We start from the raw sequence: 24,317 nt of genomic DNA on the forward strand, positions 1-24,317 counted from the left end.
GGGAATTGAATGATGTTATTTAATGTTTCAAATGTTAACGAAGCCTATTAAACATTGGAGCCAAAGGCATCTGCCTAGCTCTGCCAATTGGCAATGCCAGTCCTGCCCACTTTCATCTTAATCATTACAGAGATCTAATCCCAGAGTATCGACAATGTCCTGTGTTTATCAAATAGATGTTCCAGCAGTGACTAAAGACCATCATTGGTTAGGAAATAGAAGGCCGGAGCTTACTCTGTGTGGTCCTTGACAAGGTTCTGTTCTGACTATGGACAATAAATATATATGGGATTAATACGTTTAATCGGACGTCACTATGACAATGCTGGAAAGCAGGAGCCACAGTTAACATGCTACTTAGGGGAGTATTCAATATGTGCCAATATTTCCCGACAGAGAAAATATCGGCACTCGCCTATTTATTGCTGCCGTTTCCAACAACATCGAAGGCAAATTCCAACATGACTGTAAAACAAGTCGGACCTGTTTTGGCAGAAACGGATGCGGATTGTTGAATTCAAACCCACTTTCCGGCACTCGACAGCCGAAACATTGAATACCGGCTGTCGAGTTGCAGACGAGCTGGGCGAAATCGGCCCAGGATTCTGACTGTCCGTACGTTTCCAACAGACGTAATGCTATATTGAATACCCCCTTAGAGTCTACACACTAAAGAGAAGGAGAGCTGTTGGGTGGTGAACTTGTAATAAGACAAGGTAAAGGGGTGATTGAATGAGGGGAGTTATTAATAATAATAATAATAGTAGTAATAAATAATAAAAACAACAATAATGTAGAGTACTTCATGTATATCAAAATATGAAGTGCTTACATCTGAGGTATGGCCACCATACCCTGCCCTCACCCAGCCCATCAAGGAACGTAAGCTTCCTCAGGTACCCCAAATGGTGCCTCAAAAAGGCCATGAATCTCATGCATAACAAATGTTGAATCACCAAAGGACGGGATGTATTAAAATACATTGCCGCCCCTCGCCGCGCCACCGCAGTGATGCTATTTCATCGATTAGCATATGTCAGTACATATGCGATTAGCATCGCAATGCGGTGATGGAGGCCCCCGCGATACCTGTGATGTGGTGTGTGCGGGGTCTCCATCACCTCCACGGGCGTCTCCTCCAAAGCTGGCGATACCCTGCCCAGCGAAGATGCAGCGGCCGGGTCTTAGTACATTTGAAAATGCGGTAAAACCCCTGAAAACAGTGCATCCCGCCCAAAAAAGTGCATCCCGCCCAAAGCACTGAATTTGTGTTGCCTTTGACCTTTGAACCGTAGTTATCAATTTTTTGCATGACCTTTAAACTATGGGCATTGCTAGGAAAACTATGTTAAATGCCCCCCCATTGGTAACGACACCCCACTATCAACGCCAACCCGAAGCGTGGCGAGCGCAGCGAGCCCACGTGGGACAGCGGTACGCATCCTCTGACCTTTTCATATCCTCACTATCCACGTCGGTGTGGAGTTGATTTTATATAGTGTGGCGAGCGAATTAAAAAACTTTTGAAGATGTTTGATGTGATCATTTTAGGTGCCCGAGGAAGCAAAAGGGGTTTAACCCCTTCAGTGGTAATCCCGAGAATTTTCTGGGCTATGCCTAAATGCCCAGACTGGAAAGCCCGGAAAACCAGCGCCGGGCAGCACTTCTGAGTTGATCGCTGAACTCAGCAGGTTTCAGCCCTTCCCTCTCCTCCGCCTCACCTCCTCCTCTCACCGTAGTTCCACAACAGCTAGAGGGCCATGAGTTTGATACCACTGCCCCAAAGGATCTGGTTGGAATAAACCAAATTAAATAAAAGTCCTTTTAACATAATATTGTGAGTGAATATATATTTGTATATCACTTAGTAGGTGGTTCAACACTCTATTTTATATATGATTTATATCTCCGCTTTGGTAAACATGATCATTATTCATAAGTCATTTCAACACTCAGGGGTACGTTTACTAAAGCTTCTAAAAATAAAGGGGTGGTATTGCCCATAGCAACCAATCAGACTCTGTATATAATTTTTAGGAAGAAAAAAGAGAAATGATAGACTCAATCTGATTGGTTACTATCGGCAAAATAACCTCTTTTCCTTTTTAGAACCTTTAGTAAATTAGGGGTAGAGGTATAAAGCAGTGATAAGGGAGGAGAAATGACATGGCAACCAATCAGCACTGAAGTAACATCTATAATTTGCATAATATAAAATTATACAGAGCAGCTGATTGGTTGCTGTGGGCCACTTCTCCTCTGGCTCACTTCTCATCCCTTATCACTGCTTCGTACATCTACTCCTGAAACCCTTGAATTTCACAGAATAAAAGTTGAGCACAAAGGACTGAGCCCCTGAAAGGGGCTGATGCGGAGTTGAACGTAGGCCCATTATGTTTTTTTCGTACTGTTATGGAGCAGAGGATACACAACTATTGCATCTCCTCTTGTGGAAGAGGTGTCACTTGGGTACTAGTGGCAGTGGCGTAACTACCTAATCCCCCCCCCCCCCCCCCTGCCGCAGATTTTTCGGCGCCCTTCTCCCTCTCCTTGGCGCCCCCCCTCCCTCCCCTCGGCGTACCTGCCTGGCCGCATCTGCGATTACGGTCCCGTCTCTCCCGGCGCCGGCTCCTGCTGCTATAATGAAAACGGACTCTTACAAAATGGCTGCCCCCATACTGCAGACAGAAAACTGTCTGCAGTATGGGGGCAGCCATTTTCTAAGTGTCCGTTTTCATTATAGCAGCAGGAGCCGGCGCCGGGATAGACGGGACCGTGACGGCAGGTCACCAAACAGCAGCGGGTAAGTGGTAACTATAGCCCCGCAGACCCCCGGCGCCCACATGTTCTCTGTGCCTCCCCGCCACCGCGGGGGCTGTGGAGCTATAGCTACGCCACTGACTAGTGGATTCTTTGCACCTAGGCAAGGTTTAGCAAAGGCTGGTAGAGGGAGTAATGGCATAGGGATGGTACAAGTGCACATTGATAAAGGTGGTGAGATTGCACATATATAACTCAGCATACGGGTGAATATATATATATATATATACCATTAGTTTTATGCAAACAATGTGGGTGCAACCGCGGCCAACCTGCAATCAGCTCTGCATTAGTCCCTATTTGTCCTTTTTTAATTTTCTGTCCCTCTACACCAAAGGATTCTTCTTTTCTGTATTAGTTCCCCAGAAGGACTTCTTTGCGCTCCTTCCTTCACTTCCGCAGCTGAAACACTAGACTGGTTCGGGATTAAGGTTTTTCTATAGGGCGAATCCAATTCTGTGCCATCGACGCGATTTGATGTTCTGGAACGGCAAAACGCGTCCACAGGTCGACTCCCCACTAGCAACATAGGGGCTGCAATAACTATCTGCTATGTATGGAGCCAGGCATCGCGCTGATGCCCAGAAACCGAATTCCCTCTTTAGCGGGAGAATAATATTAGTATTTTTTATTTCTGTAGATATATTTAGTATAAAGCCTCGACTAATAGTGCCAAGTCCTCCTTCTATTGTGACACACGTCCCATTGCTGCCCACAGTATAACAGATACAGAGCTCCCATCTCAGACATATTAATATTATAGTCTAATATTAATTATCAGTAACACCAGCATGCTGGGGAAGAAAGTGTGAGGAAGAGGAGGGTGGTAGAAAATGAGAGATGAGAACTCACATCAGGGTGGGGGATTGCGTACTGTCCTTGGATGGAATAGGCCTGAAACAGAAGGGGAAATAAAGGCATGTCAGTACGGTGTAGCACATAAGGAAACAGCACCTTAGATACAGGTTGAGGATGACTACGATGATCTCAATATGTTTAACCCAGGGAGGGGAACAAAAGAAATACTAAACATGCATCATCTATTTTACTATGTGACAAGAAGAGAACGATGAGGCAGATGTATTAAGAATGGTAAAATGAGAAAGTGAAAGGTGATAACATACCAGCTAATCAGCTGTGTTTGAAAAATGACAGTTAGGAGGTGATTGGCTGGTGCGTTATCCCCTTCCACTTTATCAGGCTTAATACATTTTCCCCGATGTTCTTTATCGCTTTTATGCAGTTGCTCAAATTGCTTTATGGATGCTCTCAAGTTGGACCCTCACTATCGGGGCAATATACAGCAGTCAATTAATATGACCCCTAGTTGTTCTAAGCAGTGGCGTAACTATAAATTTTGCTCCTCCCTGCCAAAAAGTTTGTGACCCCCCCCCCCTCCCCCCATGGGCTCCTCTCCAGTGTGTTTCCCCAGCGTGTGACGTCCTCACGTCACACGCATAACGGAGAAGCTGAAGCAGGAGAGAGGAAGAGAGACCAGCATACACTGCTGCTTCCCTTGGCTCTGACGCATCCCAGGCCGCCCTAGCATGCCCATCTGCCCGCCCATCCTTTACACAGTAGCCAATAGCCGGCTCTGTGTACAGTCAATTGAATCAGTGGGGGATTTGTCGTCTCTGCCATGGCCGCACCCGCGCTGCGGCTGACTCGCCTCCGGTGCTCAGCCAGTGGGCAGCGGCAGGCAACAGCATGTCAGTGCGTTGAGTGGGTGCCGGCGCCCACACAGACCCTGCAGCCGCTTGCTCCCCCAAGCGGAAGCTGGGGTTGCCTTACAGTAGTTACGCCACTGGTTCTGAGAACACAGCATAAGAATGACCATTGTGACCGATAACACTAATGATTAAAGAGCTTGAATCTGCCCCCTCATTTACTATCATTGGCATTGAGAGACTGAAGAACAGAGGGCATCCCGTGATTAGAAATGAGGCGTTAATAGCCCTGTTACATTCCATCTCATGCAGAAAATCCAGGGTTGGTATTCAATTGTTACAGTATATCGCGCCCGATCTCCCATCTAAACTGATGGGAAACTGTAGTCCAATATTCAATTGATCTATTGTTTTACGCATTTCAGGCTAATTATGGGTCAGGTGTAACCACCCATTCGCGCATTTTAGCTCTTGACAAAAGATATGACAATCTTGCAGTTGGGTATGTATTCGCCAACACATAAAGAATATCTTGACGTATAAAGTTTGCTTTGTATCTTTACATTATTATCAGGAAATTGCTGCGTGTACTCATACAATGTGCTCCGTAGATGATGCTGGGAAATAAAAATAAGACTTTCAGTGGGAGGGGGGATTTGAGGCTTGGGACCATTGCTTGTATACCCCGGGCTCCTGGCGGGATACGGTCACTAGGTCTACAAGTATTAGGTCGATAAGCATTAGGTCAACACCACTAGGTCGACATGCAGGAAGGTCAACATGGGTTAGATCGACAGGGTCATTAGGTCGACACAAGCATTAGGTTGACACAAGCTTTAGGTCGCCACAAGCTTTAGGTCGACATGGGGTTTTTCACCTTTTTTGGGGGGGAACCGACATGTGCTGACAGGCGGTATTTCCTGCCCTACCATCCACTAGGGCGTTGTTGGAGAATAAAATAGTGCTACGTTTCAGTGTCCATGTTGACTGTGCCGACATTGACTGTGCCGACACAACTGTGAAAAATCCCATGTCGACCTTTTGACTGTCGACCTTCCCCATGTCGATCTATCGTTTGTAGTCCTGGTCTTTTAATCCACCACTGCTTTCAGATATATGGGAAATGACTCCTTTTCTCCTTTTATTCATTAGAGTTTCTGAGTAGACAAGTCTTTGACGCTTCCCTCTGTGGCTGTGTAGACACGGGGGCGATTTTGTGTAATATCGTGTGCACCGGTGATATATCGCCGGGTGCGCGCTCCCATTTTCTCCCCCGTAGTGATCGCTGGTCGCAGGAACATGCTCCTGCGACCAGCTGATTTCCACTGCCGGGCTCCCCCGGCAGTTTCTTTTTCATCAGCGACAATCTTTGGTCGCTGATGCAAACGGGACACTGAGCGATGTATCGCTCATCACGAGCGATATATCGCTCGGCGATAATTCCCCCCCCCCCGTGTGTACGGGGCTTATATCTGCACTGAGAGATACAGATAGCTCTAGCGTGGGAGATGAAGTCACTGCTGGGTACAAGCTGTTTCTAGTCTACACACTTCTACATAGCACCAAACATATGCGGATAATTACAATCTAGACATTGTTTAGATGAAACTGCTATAAAAACAACTCCCATTAGTTCCATAATTAAATTGAAAACAGATGAAACAACTAGATTTACCCTCCCATCATGCGTAGGATGAGAGACCATTAGCTTTGAATATCACTGCCGGACCATTTTAAGTACATTAAAGTTCAACTGTGAACGGGCCACAAAAATGACTGATTGTAGGAATTGAAGCCTTCACATTCCAACATGTAACTTGTGTGTATATATAACGTGACAGGGGCAGGCGCTATAAATGAGGGTATCAGATTATGGAATCAGTATGTTATGTAATTAAGTGATACATGATGTACTGTAAGAGCCACGGCGTGGGCTAATTGGCAGCTGCAGAGACAGCCAGTAAAGCATCAAGGCAGGCGTGGCCCTCCAGCTGTTGTGGAACTACACATCCCAGCATGCCGTGCCATAGTTTTAGCATTCCCTAATAGCAAAACTGTGGCAAGGCATGATGGGACTTGTAGTTTCACAACAGCTGGAGGGCCATGTCTGCTGTAAGGGGTAGTTGAATCAAACCGTCCAAAGAGGAAAAGCTTCTAGTGATCATGTTACAGAATGAACTAGATAAATACTAGCAACAAGCTGATTGGTTGCTATTGGCAAATTCTACTTTGGGACATTTGATACATCTCCCCCTACATACTTCCTCCATGACAAATACCATACAGGCGAATCAAACCATTAACCGATAAAGTGCTGCCCAACGGGATCGATGCGGCTTTTGTCTGCAAACAGGAACAATGAATCGATCATCAAAGTCCGTAGAGCCGGGTTGCCCTAAACAGCAGATTCTGCTAGACTGTGTATTAGCTATGTGCATGGCGGACGCTAGGCCGGCAGTGTCTCAGAGCTAATGCTCCAGTCTGATGAGTGATAATCAGCAGGATGAAAGAACATGCAAGAAAATCTGTGCAAACTAACGGGCAGAGGCTGGTGTTGCAGCAATAGGCTGAGGTTGGCAGTGGAGGCACCCAGTGGGTCCGCTCTTACCTGACCACCTGCAAAAATGACAGGGGCGGAGGCGGGTTTTGGACGGTAAGGGATGGTGGCACCTTTTGGTGGGGACTAGGAAAAGGGAGGGAGAGGGAGAGACAATATTAGAGCACCCCCCCAGAAACAGGAAACAATCACCAGGTGTAAAATATCCTCAGATTTACTAATATTCAGGAGACAAACTGCATAATGAGATCAATGTGGGGTGCAAAAACAAAATAAATGATACCTGGTTGAACAATGACATCACCTATAGTCAAAGCAAGGTCTTGCACATATTTGAAACAATTTCCAAGAAGAGGATATTCAAAATTCAAACTGGGGAGCCACAACCACTGCCAGTGAGTCAGTTTGGCATGGCAGTTGGTGGCAGTCAGTGTGACTCCCCTGTTTGAATTTTAAACTGCGCTGCAGATCCACATCTGGAGCCTCCACCTGCGATATCTTTTATCGTCCTGTTTGTACGCACCTTAAAGATGCATGTTGTCAGACTATTTGGACCAAGTCTGGGAAAGGCTGGGATGTAGCCACAGGATATTTGTGTATAGATGACAGGTCCGGAATTGCCTGTAGTGTACCCAGTGTGCAGATGCCAGCAGGGTAAATGTGTCTTGTGTCTGTAGTTATTACTGGGCTTATTGTAGAGATGCTGCCAGCCCTTAGGTACTAGCAGTTCAAGATAAACGCACAATTACACTTGCCTCACAGTCTAGCAGACAAGGGTTTTATTCCCCTTTAAATCGTTATTGTTGCGATGAGCCAGATAAAGTGTGTGCCTAGAAAGTAGGGGTTAAATCCATTTCATTCTAGTTTTTTTTTTTTTTTTACAATGACTACATGGGGTCACAGTAATTTAAAACACACAGAAACCTGATAGCATTCATGATAATAATTGGCTTGCCTGCATACTAAACATAATGAGTATCTATAAACCACTAGTGTGAGAGCATAAAGGGACTGCTAGTAACTTTAGTAAAGGGGATGGCTGGGCTTCGTGTCGGGGAAGTTTTTTTGGACAAAGAAAAATTTCTATTTCCTAGAAACGTTGTATATTGGGCCTTATTCATGTTTGTGAGTAGAGGCAATTGCGATTCTCTAGGCTAAGGAGCTGCTAATGCTGGGGGTCCAACCAGGGACGCCCCCTGCCTGTCACTCAGGCTGCGAGCACCTCGGCGAAGGGAAAACTTGCAGAAGGCGCATGCAACCGGGCCCTGCACATGCATATTAGCCACTATGCGCATGTGCAGTGGCCCACAGTCACCAGAGGGGCCAAATTCAGCCCCTATACACGACTACGTCGAACATGGAAGCTAAGGGTTGGTCTACGGCTACTCAGATTGGCCACAGCAGTGGCCGCTCAGATGCCATGTATTTGCGCACACGATCATGCAGCCATCAGATGCGTTGTCCGTAAATGCCAATGACACACCTGCATTTCCCCAACCACTCCACCTGAAAATTATTGTTAGCCCCTCCAAACGGCCACTTCTGTCACTCACTCTGCTCCAATCCATATGCATGAGCAGTCATTCGATAATGGATCGCCTATACGAATCCGCACAGCAGCGATCAGGCCTGAATGACCCCCGAAGTACCCAGTGTGAGCGGGATTACAGCAGCACTGTCGCACTTTGCAATCGCAGAACATTGCGTGAACATCCGCCTTTACGTACAAACATGAATTCACCTCAGAGTGGCATAGTCTGAGAGGAAATTGTTAATGGCGGCCATATTGTGTGCAATTATCGGATTACTAATTGGCTGAATGGGCAAAGTGCACCTTTGATCGGTCTGTCGGACATGATGAATCTCTCCTGTGTACTCATGTTGACCAGGCCTTTATGTAAGTGTATTATAATTTGTTTTGCCTGTGAATGCTCGATAATCTGAAGAGATATTGGATATTGGGAGGATACACTATATGGCAACAACATTGGATGTTTCCAGCATATCAGGTAATCGGTCCGTCGATCTGATGGCGAGTTTTACCTGACTGTGTGCAGTATACTCAGCACTAGAAATGCAATACAAGGCAGACTAGCAACTGCAGACGGTCTGGGCCCCCACCCACCTGTCTGTGTGGAAGCTCTTGCTTTGAATATGTTGGAGCAGTTCATTTACCAAGTCATTTACATCTTTTTTTTTTTTTGCCCCACTGTGTGTATGTCTGACTTCTCTAAATGTCACTATATTATAATATTATTGGTTATTCCAAGTATTAATATCATCAGCTTCTGAAAATCATTTATCTTTCATAGTCTTTGAAATGACAATAAGAGGCTGACTTTATCTCTCTCAAAGACTTATTACACTTACTCTCATGTAAATTGAAGCTAAAATGATTCCACGACATCATAAATGATTAAAATGTCTCCTCAGTGGAGGCAGCCATTTTGTTTATCTGGACCAATAATTATGAAAACACGGCTTATGCATTCACAAAGTGCCTCAGTGATGTCAATATGTCTCAGTCAGCTTTCAAAATGGCTGCTCCTACCTCGTACCCACAAGTATCCTCTAGAAATGCTAACATTTCCACAAGTATAGGGGAAGATGTATCAAGTGGTCCGATGCTTGATACCATCCCCCTACTTTCTTTGCTATGTGACAACCTCACGTTTACTTATATGCTTATTTCAATTTGATGACTCCAAAAGAGGCACGATTGGGTGTCATTGGCCCATTATAACCTGTTGCTGCACCATGTCCTACATAGTCTGATCTTTCCTGAAATATGTATGTTCTTGACACTTTCAGCACTTCTCTCACCAGTCCCATAGGGGGCGCTGTCTCTCACACGATTCTGCCTACACTATCATTGGTTTTCTGTCTTCCTAGTGAGGTTGCCTTATAATAGGGTGTGGATTGGGTGTTTATACATTACCGCAGCTCCGGCACACTGTACCTCCAGCATCACCACACATATCTGCTTCACACATTGGATGATGGCGTCAGGAGTGCCCGAAATGGTTACCGCCCTCTCCGTGGAGTTGGGCAGCATGTCTCCGGCCACCTGTACTTGGGCCCCTGTAGACTGTACAAGTAGGAATGCTAATTAGTACATAATATCACCGGCTCACCTTATCACACGATGGGTCGCCAACAGGGGGTGAAAGGTCAGAGCTGACTGGGCTGGTGGGTATATACTTTAGCAGTGCCGGGCCTACTTCCACTGATCTCTCAGGCGACACTCTGATGTTCCCTTGTGGGGCCATGTGTTAGCAAATGAAACAGACCTCAGAGGTACATCGGCACAACAGGAATCTTCTCTTTGACCTCTATTGCCCCCCCCCCCCTCCCCCGCTTCCCCAATATAGAAGAACTTGTTGGTTATATTGCTAATGCATTTGAGACTGGGTAATATTGGAGGATGTGCCATGTGTGATACTAATTAGTCCCTTAAATTACCCCCTCAGCACTGTTGCTTCTAGCACACTCTGGTCTGTATATCGGTGCTGAGATACAGACCAGAGTGTGCTAGAGCAAAGAGTGGCACCCCAAGCAGGAAAGAGGAACTGCCCGGGTTGTGACAGGTGCAAGATGCTATAATGAACACTACATTGTTTGTCCATCCATAGGACTGTACTTTTTAATACATGGTTTAATGTTCCTATTGCACTCACCTCCCTAATTTCCTTGATTTTGGAGCCGCCTTTTCCGATTAAGGAGCCGCACTGGCTTGCTGGTACTACAAGTCTTAAAGTCACTGGTGGTTTGCTGGTTGCGGTGCTATTACTCATTGAGTTTATAATGTCCTGTGAAGAAAGGATATTTCTCACCCAATGTAACATTTGCCACTAGAGAACGTAAAACAATCCTCAGTAAAGGAGTTATACTGCCCTCTGCTGTGAGCTGAAAATATGGCATCATTGGGAACATTCAAAATCTACTGTATTTTACTTAAGTAAAAAAGTAAAGGTCCATACACACTGGGTGATGAGGAAAATCGCTGGGCTGAAAATCGCTCAGTGCATACACACACTGAGCGTTTGTTTGCCCTTCTGAGCAATTTTCCCAGGGGGGAGAAGACTTTCCAAAGTAGGACGTGATGGAAAGGCATCCACCCTGTCGCTAATCTGCTGGTAATACCTGGAGACGAGCGACGTTCGCCAGCGATGATGCAGGAGCGCACATCGGCGCTCACTGCTCATCGCTGCCCCGTTCACACTGGGAGGCTTTTGAGTTGAAAGCATCTCAAACGACAAAACTGAGCAGATCAACGTCACCTAGTGTGTGTCGGCCTTAAGAGGACAGGCCATATGCTGAGTTGGGTAAAGTACAGAAATTCTGGCTTACATGAGAGAAAATATTTTAATATTTATTTTATTTACACTGAAAAATAATTGCACACTTTTCTTTGAAGTTCTGCATTTTTTTTTTTAAACACTGGACATGCATACACAACTTTGTAACTAGGGTTAGGCAGTGGGGTGGGGGGGGGGGTAGGTTTAGATGGCAGGGAGCTGGGGTTAGGCACTAGCAGGATGGATTGGGGTCAGGTTTTGGAGCGGGAGGGTTAAGCTGCTACAAGGGAGGGATAGGGGTGTACAGGGAGAGAGTTAGGGTTCCTGTGGAGCCTCCACTGGGATTGTCTGAATGGGGATGCTGGGGATGCTGGTGCAGTCTTTGCGGGGCACAAGCACCTCTGGGGTTCAGGGGGGTCAACACTGCACACCCTGAACCCATTTTTGTCAATACCATACAGGGTTTGTGTCGGCTGCAGCGGCAGCGCTGACAAAATCACCAGGAAAATGTCGCGGCACCCATTTACCTGGCGTTTTGAGCATGTGCAGTAGACTCTGAGACAGCAATAGGGTCCTCCAGTAATCCCTTGTTCCCAGAGTCTACAGCGCTGCCAGAAGGAGAGGAGGGGGTCTCCTTCTCTCTAGAAGCACCCCTGCTTGTAGCAATCCACAAAGTTACCATTGCTGGGCAAAAAGTAGACGCCTCCGCCACTGAGCTCAAAACTCTTACCTCTTCAAACTTATAAGCGATCATGGCAAAGGCCTTGAAAATAGCATCTGTAGGTCCGGTGATGGTAACGATCCTCTCTGGACAGTTCCCTTCTGAAATGTTTATTCGAGCTCCACTCTAGATGGTACAAATAGGATTTTATACAGTCATTTCAATGACCACAAAGGCACGGGATAGTGATCAGTGATGGCAGAGAGAGAGGAGTATTTTGCTTTTTCCCCGATGGATTACCGATAATCGATGTTGGCAATCTGTATTTTAGATTGCCATTGGGGAACAGGAACGGAGAATGGCGGCTCAGATATATGGCCTTGTATAACCCATTTGGTGATCAGATTTAGTGGAAAATGAATTAGGTACAGTAGGTAGCAGCGGGTTCTATTTCTGCAGCTGACGGGCTGGAGACATAGTTAGCAGATCCCAGAGCCTCTAGCCATGGCCTCACAACAGCGAAAATGGGGGTGTGACCTTGTGGCAATAGGCCATGCCCTTTTTGCAAGGCCACAACCCCAAAATGTTGGCATCCCTCTTCCCTCCACTTCAATGTTGGGAGGTATGTGTTAGTAGCACTTTCACCTCTACAACTGGATAATCCTCTTCTGAATCATGCTTCATTACAGACACCCCTGATGCTAGAAGACAAGGCCAAATGCACACACTTTCTTCAGCCCATTGAATAATACCAATTTTTTTTTTTTTTTTCATTTCTAATTATAGTGGGCAGTATAGGCCCATAGGCATTCAGGGAATATATGGGGAATGCGTCCAAATACTTAAAACAGGCTTTGGGGCACATTTTCCCTTTAGTACATTTCACCGTACTTCAATCATACAAAATATGTAATACATTTCACACCGCACAACTATGAAGTGGGGGAAGTAGAGAGAGAGAGAGTGGACTTAGTGAAAGCCGGCAAAACCAATACACCCAACGAGCTCATTGGTAAATCAGTCAGGTTGGGCAGCACGGATGGTGTAATGGTTAGCATTACTGCCTCACAGCACTGAGGCCATGGGTTCTATTCCCACCATGGCCCTAACTGTGTGGAGTTTGTATATTCTCCCCGTACTTGCGTGGGTTTCCTCCGGGTACTCCGGTTTCCTCTCACATTCCAATAATATACTGGTAGGCCAACTGGCTCCCAACAAAATTAACCCTAGAATGTATGAGTGTGCATGTACATGTGGTAGGGAATATAGATTGTAAGCTCCACTGGGGCAGGGACTGATGTGAATGTTCAAATATTCTCTGTAAATCACTGCGGAATATGTGTGCGCTATATAAATATCTGGTAATAAATAAATAAATAGTTTCCCATCTGTAATTAAATAAATAAATTGCTGCTTTATTTTTATTTATAAAATGTTGAGGCCTTAATTTAATTTTGGAACTTCGTCATTCAATATATATTCGTTCTGCGTGCTGCGTATGGCACACACGTTGGGACGGGATGGGGGGGGGGGGGGGGGATGCTGACCCCTGGGCTACAGAGTGGGGAGTCTACCAGTAACATGTATCAGTACCTGCATTACATGTCGCTGTGATGACACTCACCTCTTCCCGCATCTTTTTTACAGTTTCTCCTTTCTGTAAAAAGAAAAATGAGTATAGCGTCATTGTATCAGTCACCAGCAAAACAGAACCAGTCGCTGCTCTGTGTGAAATTAGTATTCTATATTTTTAGACAACTAAAATATCAGCATCAATACCTGTCAGGGGCCCGAATCCCAGGTGCGCACAATATATTCGCAGTTGGCCATTGCTTATACTACTACACAGATTCTCAAACTCGTTCCTCAGGACCCCACACGGTGCATGTTTTCCAGGTCTCCTCACAGAATCACAAGTGAAATAATTAGCTCCACCTGTGGATTTTTTAAATGTGTCAATGAGTAATGAATGCACCTGTAGGGTAACCTGTAAAACGTGAACTGTGTGGGGTTCTGAGGACCGAGTCTGAGAACCCCTGTTCTACTGCGTATGCGTCTTGTTGATATATTGGTGTAGCGGAATGTGGAGCATAACGTTAATACAACATACACTGTGCAATTTGGGCCCAATTTGGGCGACATTATGCTGTCCATATACAAAACCCAGTATGTTTTTTTACATTTAAACTAAATACGGCTTTAAATTTAATGACTGTCTCACTGCACATCACAGAGTATATGCTGGGATGTGTAGTTCAATAACAACTGGAAAGTGCTTTAAACCGCGTGCAGCAAAACAGTTTTCCTCCACTAGATGGCAGACGAGCTGCACAGACGGAACATCAGCTTTCCAGCTTGTAAGGTACCTAATTAATTTTGTGTTTGTATCACAGTTTAACAAAACATTGAAGCTGCGCTCCAATCGGCTCTTACCTTCCCAATTATGCTGCCAACTTCCTGAGGAGAAAAAAACGCATAAATTAAGTGTCAAGCTTCACAAAAGGTACAATTACAATACAAATGAGTACAGTAATAAAATAATAATGATGATGATAATAATAATATTGGCCCATCTGCAGCAGCAGGTAGCTGTCAGCCCACCGAGAAAGTTTTTTTCATTTTTATGTACTAACTCCATACTTTTGAAAATTCATGTCAGGCAGATTGTGAAGATGACACCTAGGAGTGCGGACGTGTCCTGCTACATCTGAGAGGTGTCATACAATGACTTACATCCAAAGGTAGATGAGCCCCAAAGCTGTTAGTAAGATCTACTGTACTTGTTGAAGAACAGACACTGACACGTCAGCATACATGTGATGTCAGCTGCCCACCCCCGGCTTGCATCGGCCCGCCCCCGGCTTGCATCGGCCCGCCCCCCGGCATGCATCGTCCGCCCGCGTACCCATGGGAACGCCCAGCGCTTTCACGGAGATGCCCAGAAATCTATGAGAGTTCCCATGGGTCAGCTCCCATTTGCCCCGGCCCTCCCTCCCCACAGTGAACGGCCCGGCAGAAATGCCCACGCGCAAACCCCCGACGATCGGGGCAGGGTCTGAATTCGGATCGCTGCATGCGATCCTGAATCGGCCCTGGTTAACATTAACACACAGTGAAGGAAGCAATTTTTGGGGGCTATATGGTGACACCAGGTGCAGGGCCACACATAGTGCACCCAGCTCTGGCAAAAAGGGGCATGGACCTGTCAGTAGCAGACTTGGCCTCACGTCCCGAATCCCCGTTTTCATCACTCGGGGGGCCTGGAGCTGCTGGGTTGTACCAGGAAACCAGTCTGCTTGCAGTGCTGGCTCTTACACTGTAATAGGTGCTGCATGTAATGTTACAATGCAGCATCTGACTCCTGTCACTGAGAAGGAGTCAGCACTTTGGTGTCACCATTGGTGAGTGACACCCGGGGGCATCTGCTCCATTGTAGTAACACCACTGGCCTATACAATATCGTGCTTTAATGATGACAGTAGTTTGTAGTGAATAGATACACTGCACTGTAATGAACATGAAGGGGGAAATTTACCAATATGAAAAACCTAGTTTTTCGTATTGGTATTTTCCCTACGACTGCATACGACTGTTTAAGTCGTATGCAAAGTCGTGTTCCGGAGGATCAGTTACAAAGCAGTCAGATACGACTGCTTTGTAACCCACCGATGTCGTAGGAATTCGTATTAGCAGCCGTATATACGGCTGCTAATACGAATTATTTGTAGGCAGTCTGCACGGATCAGTCAGATCCGTGCAGGCTGCAAGGTGTAAAAAAAAATTAAATAAATAAATAAATAAATAAAAAAAAAACGGCGTGGGGTCCCCCCCACAGCCGAAACCAGCACCAGGCTGACAGAGCCTGGAGCCGGTAATTAAAAATCAGGGAACCCGACAAATAGGGGTTCCCCGATTTTTAACAACCAGCCCCAGGCTCCTGCTCTGGGGCTGGTTCCCAAAATACGGGGGACAAAATGACTAGGGGTTCCCCGTATTTTAAGAACCAGCCCCAGGCAAAACAGCCAGCAGGGTAATGCCACAGCCGGGGGGAGACTTTTTATGCAAGTCCCCCCGGCCAAAGCATTAACCCTACCGACCAGTCAGCCTGGCCAGGGGCCCTGGGGGAGTGGGGACCCCCCCAATAAAGGGGTCCCCCCCCTCCAGGACTTACCTGACCAGGCTGAAGCCTGGTGCTGTCCTCGATGCCCCTGGGCGGTGGGCATCGAGCTGATAGTTGTGTAAAAAATAGAACAAACCATTGTTTTTTACTGTGGCACTACAAGTGCCAGCAAGCCTCCCCAGCAAGCTGGGATTTGGAGAACCACAAGTCCCAGCCTGCTGGGCATTAAAGGGCCCGCTGGGTCTTGTAGTGCCACAGTAAAAAAAATAGTTAAATAAAACACACTGACACCCATTTTAAATAAAAGTTTAATACACACATTACACACATACTGATACTTACCTATCTTGATCCCGTTGGTAGGTCGCTGGCTCCGGTGTCGGCGGCTCCGTGTCGGCAGCTCCGTTGTCGGCGGCTCCGTGTCGGCGGCTCCGGGGTCGTCGGCGTCCTGTCCGAAGATAATCCATGTTGGACCTGTGGAAGGAAATCCTACTCACCCAGGTCCTGCATGGATGGTCTTCGTTCTTCATCTGTCGACATCCAGGTCTTCTGACAGCTGCTGGCGACTTCCAGCAGCTGTCGGCATCTTCCGCGACGCTCCCCGGCTTTCAGAGCCGGAGAGAACCTTCCTGGTCGGCGTCTGGGCTCAGAATGAATTCTGGCCAATCAGGAGCCGCCTAGCCGCCTAGCGGCCAATCAGGAAAGACCTTTCCCCATGAATTCTGGCCAATCAGGAGCCGCCTAGCCGCCTAGCGGCCAATCAGGAAAGACCTTTCCTGATTGGCCGCTAGGCGGCTAGGCGGCTCCTGATTGGCCAGAATTCATTCTGAGCCCAGACGCCGACCAGGAAGGTTCTCTCCGGCTCTGAAAGCCGGGGAGCGTCGCGGAAGATGCCGACAGCTGCTGGAAGTCGCCAGCAGCTGTCAGAAGACCGGGATGTCGACAGATGAAGAAAGAAGACCATCCATGCAGGACCTGGGTGAGTAGGATTTCCTTCCACAGGTCCAACATGGATTATCTTCGGACAGGACGCCGACGACCCCGGAGCCGCCGACACGGAGCCGCCGACAACGGAGCCGCCGACACGGAGCCGCCGACACCGGAGCCAGCGACCTACCAACGGGATCAAGATAGGTAAGTATCAGTATGTGTGTAATGTGTGTATTAAACTTTTATTTAAAATGGGTGTCAGTGTGTTTTATTTAACTATTTTTTTTACTGTGGCACTACAAGACCCAGCGGGCCCTTTAATGCCCAGCAGGCTGGGACTTGTGGTTCTCCAAGTCCCAGCTTGCTGGCACTTGTAGTGCCACAGTAAAAAACAATGGTTTGTTCTATTTTTTACACAACTATCAGCTCGATGCCCACCGCCCAGGGGCATCGAGGACAGCACCAGGCTTCAGCCTGGTCAGGTAAGTCCTGGAGGGGGGGGACCCCTTTATTGGGGGGGTCCCCACTCCCCCAGGGCCCCTGGCCAGGCTGACTGGTCGGTAGGGTTAATGCTTTGGCCGGGGGGACTTGCATATAAAAGTCTCCCCCCGGCTGTGGCATTACCCTGCTGGCTGTTTTGCCTGGGGCTGGTTCTTAAAATACGGGGGACCCCTAGTCATTTTGTCCCCCGTATTTTGGGAACCAGCCCCAGAGCAGGAGCCTGGGGCTGGTTGTTAAAAATCGGGGAACCCCTATTTGTCGGGTTCCCTGATTTTTAATTACCGGCTCCAGGCTCTGTCAGCCTGGTGCTGGTTTCGGCTGTGGGGGGGACCCCACGCCGTTTTTTTATTTATTTATTTATTTTTTCTATTTTTTTACACTGAAGCCTGCACGGATCTGACTGATCCGTGCAGGCTAAAACGCAAATACGACATGAAAATGGTGTTCTATTTTCCTGTCGTATTTGCGTGGGTGTTTTACACCACTAAGCAGCCGTATTATCAGTACGGCTGCTTAGTAAATCAGAAACCACCATTCTTTTGAATGGTGATTTCTGTCGTATTCTATCGATGGTGTAGACATTCGTATTTGTAAATACAAATACGAATGTTCCATCTTTAGGACTACGAATTGTTGTATTTTTGGGATTGTAAATCCTGAAAATACAAATTCGTAAAAAAAAGGTGTATTTCTCCCTACGAATACACCTTTTTTCTACGAATCCATTTTGGTAAATGTCCCCCGAAGTGACTGCATGCACATGCAATTAAACATGCACATAAATAAACATGCCTTTTACCTGCATCCACACAAGGATCATACATGGGAGACAACATTGAAAACTGGTAACAGCAGACGGCCCTGTCTGATTGGCTCACCTTGCCATGCATTAGGAGTCGAATCGTCAAGGTGACATTTAAACCTCCTTCTGAAACTTTGGATTCCATCTTCTAAGTGCAGGGGTGAAAGTTCTTTGGGGCACCTGTGATAAAGACATAATATAGGCAAAAGCAAATCAATGCACTCAATAAAATTGCAGATGGAAAGTTTTCACAGCTGCTGTGTACCTGTTAATTAATCTCATGGAAGGAACGAATACAAGGAACAAGTGAGAAGAAAATGTTTAATTTATAAAAATTTCAATGTTCAATGATGCATTTTCAAAGACAGCGATGTTCCTTATATGGACGAGCCGTGGAGAACAGAGACTAATAATTCAGGGACCAGAGTATCAGGATTTCGGTGGGCGGTCACAAACTACTATTTAGTGGGATCAGCCACTGTTCATGGTATCATTTTAAGAAAAGTTATGTTCCATTTTGTGCAGGGATTGGGAGGCCTCGCTCCCAAAATTCGCAATCAAAAACTTTTTTAAATGAGAGACTTACACCGCGATTCTCCCAGATCCTTTCCAGTAGCGCATTGAGAGAGGTGTTCAATCTCCATTTTTCTCAGCAAAATGACAAAATAGCGGCCTATCTATGGAATTCACATTCCTTCTATTCAAAATGTTTTCCTATTTCATTTAATTCTTCAAAAACAATCCAAAAATTGGAAAAGACGTAGATTCGCAAATCCACATCTTTTTCCAGACGGAAATTTAAAAAAATTCCACTAATGCAGATTCGGGTTTTCAAAGAGCCGGATCTGCGAACACGAATCTTGGCCATTTCCCTTGTGAAAACATCTGGGACTGAATAGTGAAATCCCCTTGTTTCCGATAAATCAGAAATAAGGGGAAACATTGAATACCCCCCTAAATGTTTGTTTTCTAAACTACTGCTTGGAATGAAACCTGAACCTTTATGAATGATCCCCCTTTTGTGCTGGAGAATTGACCACTCGCTTATATCCTCCCATTTTGTATTTCATTTGTTTTCTTTTTTTCCTGGACCCGCCCATGCTTCATGGGATGTTCTCTATAGTTACTTACATGGAATACCTTCCATGTACAGTACATACAATTGTTATTTGGTTGGCTGATTGTCTAATTGTATAATAAGCAAAGGGGGTTATTCTAGTTCATTCACTCCCCCATCCGCAGACGCATGTGCAGATGCAGGGTGCGTGTGGCCACGGTGAACAGGGTGTTCGCTGGGCGAACGCACCCACGATTGCACCGGGCGTTTTCCACATGCAAATCACCCGGTGACGTGGGTAGATGACATCACCGGATGTCAGCTGCCCGCCCACTTACCCCCGAGGGTGCACGCATATCCAAGTGACCTGAGAGTCACTGTAGATATGCGTGAACCTTCGCCATCATTCGATTGGGGGTGGTTCCCCTTACCCAGCGAATGGAAGTTTATGTTGAACATCCTTTCACAGCGCGAGGGTGGACGGGCAGCCTTGCAAATTCACAGCCTTGCAAATCAACCAGAATAACCCCCAAAGGGGTTATTCTGGTTCATTTGTTCCCCGGTACGCTCGCACAGGGGGAGCGATGTGCAGATGCAGGGTGTGGATGCAGATGCAGGATGTGTGCAGCGACGGTGAACAGGGTGTTCGCCAGGCACACACACCCAAAATTGCGGCCGGGGGGGGCATACGGCGTCGGGACCGGCGATTTCCCCATGGGAACACCCAGCATTTCATAGGCGTTCCAATGAGAACGCTGGGCATTCCCATGCAAATCGCCCAGTGACACGGGTGGAGGGGCGGTCAGCTGCCCGCCCACTTCCCCCCCCCAGGCCTGCTGTAAAGCAAATGTCATATGTAGAAAACACATAACCCACCAGAATGGCATCTTTTTTTTTAAAGTGTATTATACATCCTAGGTAAGGCTGAAAGTCTTCTATCTGCATCCAGATGGGCCTAACAAATGGAAGGTAGAGTAGTGGCCAGTTTTGCAGCATACACTACACATGTAATAGTTACATAGTTACATAGTAGGTAAGGCTGAAAAAAGACTTGCGTCCATCTAGTTCAACCTGGTATAGATATCCATCGCTGATTTGGTAGGTTCTGGTATTTTACAGACAATTTATATTTCTTATTTGTACCCATGGATGTTTTTATCCAGTAAATGTTTGTCCAACTTTGCCTTGAACGCATTTAATGAGCCAGCCGTTACCACCTCTCTGGGAAGAGAGTTCCAGAGTTTGACTGTTCTGACCGTAAAGAAATTCTTTCTACTAGCTGAATGAAATCTTTTTTTCTTCTAATCTATACTCATGCCCTCGTGTCCTAGATTCCTTTCTAGTAGAAAATAGGGTGTGTGACAGTTCCTTATATTGGCCCTTGATATACTTGTACATGTTGAGCATGTCCCCCCTTAAACGTCTCTTTTCTAATGTAAATAGTCCCAAATTGCTTAATCTCTCCCCGTAGCTTAAATTCTCCATTCCCCTAATAAGCTTTGTTGCTCGTTTTTGGACTTTTTCTAATTCTATGATGTCCTTTTTATAGTGTGGGGCCCAGAACTGTACTCCGTACAGTGGCATAATTACCCATGAGTCCCTAGTTTCCATTCCCCTCTTAATACATGCCAGAATTTTGTTGGCCTTTTTTGTAGCTACATTACAATGGGCACTACATCCTAGTTTGCTGTCTATTTGGACTCCTAGATCCTAATGCACTTGGCTGCTTCTGTTTGCATATATTGTGATCATGGTACGTGACTCCATAAGATGTCTCATAAGCAACATACATGAATATAATTTCCTATCAAATCAGATCTTTAGAGAACTTAAAAGCTGATCTATTTCTTAGGGAAAGGAGCAGATGCCCAGGCTGGACCAATTACATGCCTTTATTTGGCTGGACCAATAACAAGCCTTTATTAGGCTGGACCAATAACATTCATTTATTAGGCTGGACCAATAACATGCCTTTATAAGGCTGGACCAATAACATGCATTTATCATGTTGGACCAATAACATTCCTTTATTAGCCTGGACCAATAACATGCCTTTATCAGGCTTGACCAATAACATGCCTTTATTTGGCTAGACCAATAACATGCCTTTATCAGGCTGGACCAATAACAAGTAGGAGTTTCAAACAGTTTTTCATGTTATTAAAGCGACTTACTTGTACCTCTTTTGGAAACATACATCCTATGTGATCAAAATTAATGCTCGCTATACACAGCAACTAAACACCACAATGTATGAACGCATCATAATATAAATTGTGTAAAATAAATAGTTTCAGGCTGGCGCCACCTAGAGGGGATTAGGTCAATCATAGGTTGCAGCCTTGGGGAGATATTGGACCTTTCTCAAAGGGTTGAGTCTAAATCCAAGTCGGCTAAAGAACCTTGCCCAAATCTAACCCTAACCTTTATTTTGATTTCTATTTCAAAACACCAATATATAAAATCTGGCCATAAGACGACCAGGGAACGGACCAGTTTTATGTGCACTAGTAGTTGCTGCCCAGTCATCGTTCAGGAACGTCTATCAGTTTTCTGTCATATTTATGGTGCATCTTACTGACTGCGTTACTGATACCTTTGTCCTCGCAGCAGCTTAGCGTATGCGATCCTTAGCAATGCAGATGCAGGAGGAAGTGCATTTCACCCCCTGCCTGCATTTGCTAAAACTGCAATGCGATCACAGTTCAGGAGAAACATCACAACCAATGATCGTAATGTTCAACATCAGTAAGTCTGAACTTGCAGTCGGAGGCCTTCTAAGGCCAAGGAAACTGTGTCCGTGATGCAGTTCTTGGCCTCGTCACACCCTGGAAACGAGGGGGGTAACACGCCGTCATCTTCCCAAACGCCAGCCACCTCTATCCCACCCCGCTTGTGTGATCCAACCTAAATAAACCCCCAACGTTCACTATGAAAATAGTCCTAATATAGCAAATTGTCATTTTAAAACAGAGACCACTTCAATAAACATTAACAACATATAGGTAATTAAACACTTTAAAAAAAGAACGTAACAAAAAACAACAACATAAATTATGGGTGAAACAGAGTAAGGCCTGAGATGGTAACATGCGTGTCAACTTTGTATCTGGAACAAACCATTTTGCCATGCAAGGGAAACAAACCTCTTTATACAGATTTATTTTTGAATACTGTCTGCTTCTGTATGTAGCCCACACATGTTACAACCATATGATTATGCCGCAATTTGGACTTCAGTTTGGCCACATCCCACACAAATCCCCCCTGCAGTGCAGCATGGTTTTGCCCGGATGCACAGATACTGTACGTGCTTTTTTGTAATGAATTATTTCGAATATAAATCTATGAAATACAAATATACAATGGTCTTTACTCCGCTAATGACCAGCGAACATTTTACTGTTAATCTGTTCACTTAACATGAGTGAGTGGCAAGAATGAGCCATCGTTATTTGGGGATTACCCCTACACAAAGGCCCTCATTCTGGTTGACTCAGTAAACTGCGAAGCTCGCAGCTTACCGAGTCCCAGAGGGCCTGCTCCTCCACCCGCCGTATCACCGCCCACCGCTCCGCAACCATGCAAGGGGATGGTTCATGGAGACACATCCCCATGCAGGTCTTGCTGACGGAGAAATCACTCCATGGTCACCAGCCATTGAATGATTTCTTCAGGCCACGCAAATATAAGTCAGTGGAGACTGACATATTTTCGGCCATTCCGCCGAAGACAGGCGGGTGGCTGATGTCATGTGCATGGGGAGGCCCATGAAATGCTAGGCGTTCCCATGGGTGACTCCCCCCCAACCCCCTGTTCACACAAACCCCCCCCCCCCCCACACTGTACTGCCCCATGTGAATGGCCCAGCGACATTGTAAATCACTGCGGCCGTTTGCACAGTGGACCTGCACATGCGCACAAAAGACCGTGAGCATGCGCAGTCCACCAACCATCGGAATGGGGCCCCTCTAAATGGACTAGAATGACCCCCATGTCAAAACCAGTTTAGGAACCAGAGAGACAGTATTGGCAGCTAATTATTTCCATACGGATCTACACATGCCCACAGATGGTACACATTTTCCTATACGTATAGTTATTTCTTCTTTCTCTTCTCTCTTTTTAAGACCCCCATCTATGTATTCTCTATGTTCTGTTGGAGACCTCTCACAATACACAGACCTGCCTGTATGTCGCTGAGCGTCACCAGCACTGACAGCCCGGAGCGGAGAGAGTGCAGGCAGGGAGAATATTCCCCCATCCTAATCTCTGAAGCAGCTCTGGGGGCTTGTGTTCTCCAGCACGGACAACTCTGAGCTCTCCCGGACGTCACTGCTGCCGACGCACAGCTGCAACACTCTGATGACTAGCAACTATCGATGTTCCCGATCCAATGGAAATGGTTTTCCATCGGATACTAGGTTTGCGATGGTTGCCGTACCTTTGGTGCTTCTTTCCTATGCTCATCTCACCTGCATTTTCACCTGCGGACACCTGGAAGCTTGACTTTACTGCTGCATGCCCATTTGTTAACTGTGATTTCCAATGGCGGCCCCGCCACCGCTATTCGTTAGCTATCTTAAGATGACTATCTGTACTCTGTGGGGGGGTGTAAGTGGGTCTGGTACAGGTGTCCAAAGATGTACAACTCCTTTATTGGGCAATAATATGCAATGGAAAATTCATTGTAACCTGTAACTAGCTCGTAACCGGACGGAGGATCTACCATGTTTTGGTCAACCACTAGTGGCAGTGGTTAGATGCCTACACTTGGTCGATGGTGCCTAGATAGACAGTGACGCCAGATTGACGCAAGTAAAGGATCACCAGGAACCTGGTCGACAGCAGTAAGGTCGATATGAGTTTTTTGGTGCCGATCCACTTGATTCATACTGTACTAT

General features: G+C 46.2%; 1 protein-coding gene across 33 annotated transcripts in view; it reads right to left on the bottom strand.

Moving 5' to 3' along the window:
• PCBP3 (poly(rC) binding protein 3) overlaps positions 1–24,317 on the bottom strand; it is a 73,515-nt gene that overhangs the window by 15,436 nt on the left and 33,762 nt on the right. For 9 of the 33 annotated variants that reach the window (XM_083154634.1, XM_083154631.1, XM_083154627.1 and 6 more), the window contains 8 exons: positions 18,433–18,536; positions 14,437–14,460; positions 13,628–13,660; positions 12,073–12,189; positions 10,722–10,853; positions 9,983–10,132; positions 7,027–7,170; positions 3,673–3,714 (listed from right to left, as the gene is read on the bottom strand). In XM_083154634.1, coding sequence (XP_083010760.1) covers positions 3,673–3,714; positions 7,027–7,170; positions 9,983–10,132; positions 10,722–10,853; positions 12,073–12,189; positions 13,628–13,660; positions 14,437–14,460; positions 18,433–18,501 — 711 coding nt within the window. In that variant the 5' untranslated portion in view covers positions 18,502–18,536. The remainder of the gene's footprint in view (positions 1–3,672; positions 3,715–7,026; positions 7,171–9,982; positions 10,133–10,721; positions 10,854–12,072; positions 12,190–13,627; positions 13,661–14,436; positions 14,461–18,432; positions 18,537–24,317) is intronic. The other 24 variants (XM_083154658.1, XM_083154649.1, XM_083154657.1 and 21 more) reach the window with 5 other exon arrangements.

The sequence above is a fragment of the Crinia signifera genome, chromosome 7, assembly GCF_055691185.1.
Source record: "Crinia signifera chromosome 7, ASM5569118v1, whole genome shotgun sequence".
Classification (NCBI taxonomy): Eukaryota; Metazoa; Chordata; class Amphibia; order Anura; family Myobatrachidae; genus Crinia; species Crinia signifera.